The sequence below is a fragment of the Lampris incognitus genome, chromosome 11, assembly GCF_029633865.1.
Source record: "Lampris incognitus isolate fLamInc1 chromosome 11, fLamInc1.hap2, whole genome shotgun sequence".
Taxonomy (NCBI): Eukaryota; Metazoa; Chordata; class Actinopteri; order Lampriformes; family Lampridae; genus Lampris; species Lampris incognitus.
In genome coordinates this window covers 55,783,443-55,788,442 of record NC_079221.1, presented here as the reverse complement: position 1 = coordinate 55,788,442, position 5,000 = coordinate 55,783,443, and the positions used below count along the sequence as shown (strand labels likewise).

Sequence of the window (5,000 nt, the reverse complement as noted above, 5' to 3'; positions counted from 1 at the left end):
TCAAATCCTCACTGGCGAGAACAGCGGCCAGTAGCTACACCCGTTCCAAGATGGCGGCCGAGTGAAACGGCTTCTCTAGAGACACCTCGGATATGATGTAAATATACGTAACGCTACTTCCAGTTACACACTTAACGCGATGATCTCTACCACTCCGTCCACAACAACGACGCCCAACAGATGTGATGCACATCTGTGAGACCACGTGGTGTCAAAACGTCGTCTCGGCTAACGGAAGAAAGGCGCACGCTAACACAACAACACACCTTCTGGCCTCCGTTCTTCTTCGTGGGTTTACTCTTGGAGGGCTTGCTCAAGGCGGGCGTGAGGCCTGGCTGTTTGTGGCTGTGTGGGTCTCTGCCCTCCTTGTCGGTGTGGTTATCTCCAGCCGGGGTGGTTTTGGGGTACCGCTCTCTTTCTCTGTGGCTGTAGGGGTCCGCTGTGGTCCTGGGTGCTGGGGGCCAGTTTGGGGTGGTGTAGGCCTTGGTTGGCTTCAGGGTGGTGGTGGGCCGCTTAGCGGTGGTGGTGGTGGTGGTCCTCCTGGTGGTGGTGGTGGTGGGTTTGGTCGTGGTCTTGATGGTTGTTGTGGTCGGTTGCGTTGTTGTTGTCGTCGTCGTCGTCGTAGCAGCCGTTGTTGTTGTTGTTGTTGTAGTAGTAGCCTGTGTTGGTCTCCTAATTGGTTTCCTAATCAACTCTTTCCGGTCCAGTTTTCTCAAAACTGGTGCATCTACAGCGCCCCCTATATGGGAGAGAGAGGGAGAGAGAGAGTCAAAAGTTTCATCCATCCATCCATTATCTGAACCGCTAGCCTGCTCTGGAGCCTATCCCAGCAGTCATTGGGGGGCAGGCGGGGAGACACCCTGGACAGACCACCAGGCCATCACAGGGCCCCCAAGCCCCCAACAACATGCAAACTCCACCCAGAGGACGACCCGAGACGACCCACCCAGGTTGGACTACCCCGGGGCTCGAACCCAGGACCTTCTTGCTGCGAGGCGACCCCGCTGACCACTGCTCCACCTTGCCGCCCTCAAAAGTTTCAGTCACAGTTTGTTTGAAGGGTTGGGAATAACTGACATGACATCTGTCATGAAGATGAAGGAACTTTTATAAATGTTAATGACTGTTGTCATTAAGTGTCACTGGGTCAACTATGTCACTTTTAATACAAAGAAGACATTGCTTAAGATGTCTTTGTTGTAGCATGTCTGTGGCTCGAAAACAGACATCTTACACCATGTCAACTTTCTATTAAAAACGACACAACTGACTGAATGACACCTGTCATGAACATGAAGAATCATTCATGTACATGACAGGTGTCATGTCATCTTCATGACATGACCCTGTCGTGCTCACGACAGGGTCATGTCATGGTCATGACGGGTCATGTCATGTTCATGACGGGGTCGTGTCATGGTCATAACGGGTCATGTCATGCTCACGACAGGGTCATGTCATGGTCATGACGGGTCATGTCATGTTCATGACGGGGTCGTGTCATGGTCATAACGGGGTCGTGTCATGGTCATGATGGGGTCGTGTCATGGTCATGACGGGGTCGTGTCATGGTCATGATGGGGTCGTGTCATGGTCATGACGGGTCGTGTCATGGTCATGACGGGGTCGTGTCATGGTCATGACGGGGTCGTGTCATGGTCATGACGGGTCGTGTCATGGTCATGACGGGGTCGTGTCATGGTCATGACGGGGTCGTGACGACGGGGTCGTGTCATGGTGATGACGGGGTCGTGTCATGGTCATGACGGGGTCGTGTCATGGTCACGATGGGGTCGTGTCATGGTCACGATGGGGTCGTGTCATGGTCATGATGGGTCATGTCATGGTCACGACGGGGTCATGTCATGGTCATGATGGGTCATGTCATGGTCACGACGGGGTCATGTCATGGTCACGATGGGGTCGTGTCATGGTCACGACGGGGTCGTGTCATGGTCACGATGGGGTCGTGTCATGGTCATGATGGGGTCGTGTCATGGTCGGGGTCGTGTCATGGTCACGATGGGGTCGTGTCATGGTCACGATGGGGTCGTGTCATGGTCACGACGGGGTCGTGTCATGGTCACGACGGGGTCGTGTCATGGTCACGATGGGGTCATGTCATGGTCATGATGGGGTCGTGTCATGGTCGGGGTCATGTGATGGTGATGACGGGGTCGTGTCATGGTCACGATGGGGTCATGTCATGGTCATGATGGGGTCGTGTCATGGTCGGGGTCATGTGATGGTGATGACGGGGTCGTGTCATGGTCACGATGGGGTCGTGTCATGGTCACGATGGGGTCGTGTCATGGTCATGATGGGGTCGTGTCATGGTCGGGGTCATGTGATGGTGATGACGGGGTCGTGTCATGGTCACGATGGGGTCGTGTCATGGTCACGATGGGGTCGTGTCATGGTCACGACGGGGTCGTGTCATGGTCACGATGGGGTCATGTCATGGTCATGATGGGGTCATGTGATGGTGATGACGGGGTCGTGTCATGGTCACGATGGGGTCGTGTCATGGTCATGATGGGGTCATGTGATGGTGATGATGGGGTCGTGTCATGGTCACGATGGGGTCGTGTCATGGTCACGATGGGGTCATGTCATGGTCACGATGGGGTCGTGTCATGGTTATGACGGGGTCGTGTCATGGTCACGATGGGGTCGTGTCATGGTCACGACGGGGTCGTGTCATGGTCACGATGGGGTCGTGTCATGGTCATGACGGGGTCGTGTCATGGTCACGATGGGGTCGTGTCATGGTCACGACGGGGTCGTGTCATGGTCACGATGGGGTCGTGTCATGGTCATGATGGGGTCGTGTCATGGTCATGACGGGGTCGTGTCATGGTCATGATGGGGTCTTGTCATGGTCATGACGGGGTCGTGTCATGGTCATGACGGGGTCGTGTCATGGTCACGATGGTGTCGTGTCATGGTCATGATGGGGTCGTGTCATGGTCATGACGGGGTCATGTCATGGTCACGATGGGGTCGTGTCATGGTGATGACGGGGTCGTGTCATGGTTATGACGGGGTGGTGTCATGGTCATGATGGGGTCGTGTCAGTCTTATGCACACCCCTTCAAGGCAGAACATGTCTTGTTTTAAAATGCTGCTGGGACTTTCCAAAGCAGATTTCTTGAGAAGATGACGTCACCATCCCATATGAGTGAGTGGATTATTTCACTCGTCAGTCAGTCCAGATAGTTAACTTGACCGGGTGGTGTTAGACTTCAGACACTAGGTGGTAGATTTAAAAGGTGTGGTGTCTGCAAACAGAAACCCGTCCAACTAAAATTCCTCCACCGACACACGTGTTGTTATACATTGATGGAATATTTTAATGTCTCTCCCGGAGAAGATGTAGAGCCTCTGCATAACCTCCACATTTGGGAGGAGGTGAAATAACCGCCAGACTTCGTTTGTGTCGGTGAGACAAAACCGAGACTTAAAATATTCCCTCACACGTGTGAGCGGGAAAACATTTCACGAACGGGACGCCGCTGTGTAACGCAGACCGAGGTAAGTGGGACTGTAATGACGTCAGTCGGTATTCCCGCCACATTCCCATCTCACCTGGGAGAGTCCCTTCCTCCACCTGGCCCTCCACGCCGGCTCCTTTACACTTCTGGACAAAGCCTTTCTGCCGGAGTTTCTCCAGCTTGCGCATGGGTGACTGGTCGATGACCTCATACATGGCCTCCAGCCTCACCGGATACGGATACCGCTCCTCCACCTGCAGGGTCTTCCTCAGCAGGACCATCCCAAACTTCCCTACATGGGAAACAGACGAGCGGGAATGGAGGATTACATGATGGTCACACAGGAGCAGGTCACAGGAAGTTGAACCAGTTCATCCGGACACGACGTTTCTTCCAATAAACGCTGTGTGTCCAGATGAACTGGTACAACTTCCTGTGACCTCCTTACCTGGATTATTGAGCATGCATCAAGACACAGGAGGAGGTCTTTCGTATTTCTTACAAAAATCAACCTTTTAATGCCTTGTGCACGCCGGCCTTTGACCTTCTGCGGCCACAGGTACGCGTCACTTTATAGGCGGCTAACATGTGCAATTTTGGGGAAGGAAGGCTTGACGATGGATGTTTCAGACTTAGTTTGTTCCTAAGGTGCTTGATCCTGTCAAACACTCCTGAAGCTTTTTTGACCCTTTTGGTTTTCCGGTGTAGACGGAACGACCCACCTGACCCCCCTTTACTACACCCGTGACACAGTCTCACAAGCTCTCCTACAATGGTTTGCATTCATTTGAGGAAGAGAAAACAGCCAGGAGGTTTGAACGTACCATCAAGACCCCCAGACGCCAATGCATACTCTTCAAACTGTCAATCAACTCAACCAGTGGTCCCCAATCGGGTCCTCAGGCGCCAAAAGTGCTGCTGGTGTTCCGTTAATTACGTTCACCTGTTGCTTCGGGTGTAAAACCCCACTGGAGGCTGAATAAGCGGAACCAGAGGTGAACGTAACGAATGGGGCAGCGGCAGCACTGTTGACACCTGAGGACCTGGCCTCATCCGCTGGTTACCTTTCTCCATCTTGAGGAAGCTCATGAGTCTGGGGATGAGGGCGGTATCCAGAGGCTCTTCCATCACTTTCCCCTCCGGAGTGATCCTCCTCACCTTGCCTCCCGTCTCTCCCTCCTGGTGGAACATGACGATCTGGTGCACGTGGCGCTCGGCCAGCTCACAGTACACCTCCGGTTTGAGGAGTGACATCATCATCCGGTAGTATCCGTCCGAGTCGTGAGGAGCCGAGATCACCAGGAGCCGGTTCTTCCCCGCGAAACTGGCCAGGAGGTTCGGAGACCCGGCGCCGAGTCTACCCCTTCCTCCCGGACCCGGAGCGCCCTCGTCCTGCAGCATGGCGCCTACCCGTCCGCCCGCTCCTCTCCCTGCTCCCCTCCCTCTTCTGCCTTGCACGGCTCCTGTCCTGGCGGAGAACGTGTTGCTCTGATCAGCCTGAAAGTC

At 54.2% G+C, this 5,000-nt stretch overlaps 1 protein-coding gene across 1 annotated transcript in view; it reads right to left on the bottom strand.

Annotated features, from left to right (window-relative positions):
* The window catches only part of ccdc80 (coiled-coil domain containing 80), a 30,429-nt gene that overhangs the window by 24,761 nt on the left and 668 nt on the right, over positions 1–5,000 (bottom strand). The window contains 3 exon segments of the mRNA XM_056289451.1: positions 267–739; positions 3,589–3,786; positions 4,559–5,000. The exon segment at positions 4,559–5,000 is cut by the window's right edge and continues 668 nt beyond it. Of these exon segments, the coding sequence (XP_056145426.1) occupies positions 267–739; positions 3,589–3,786; positions 4,559–5,000 (1,113 nt within the window).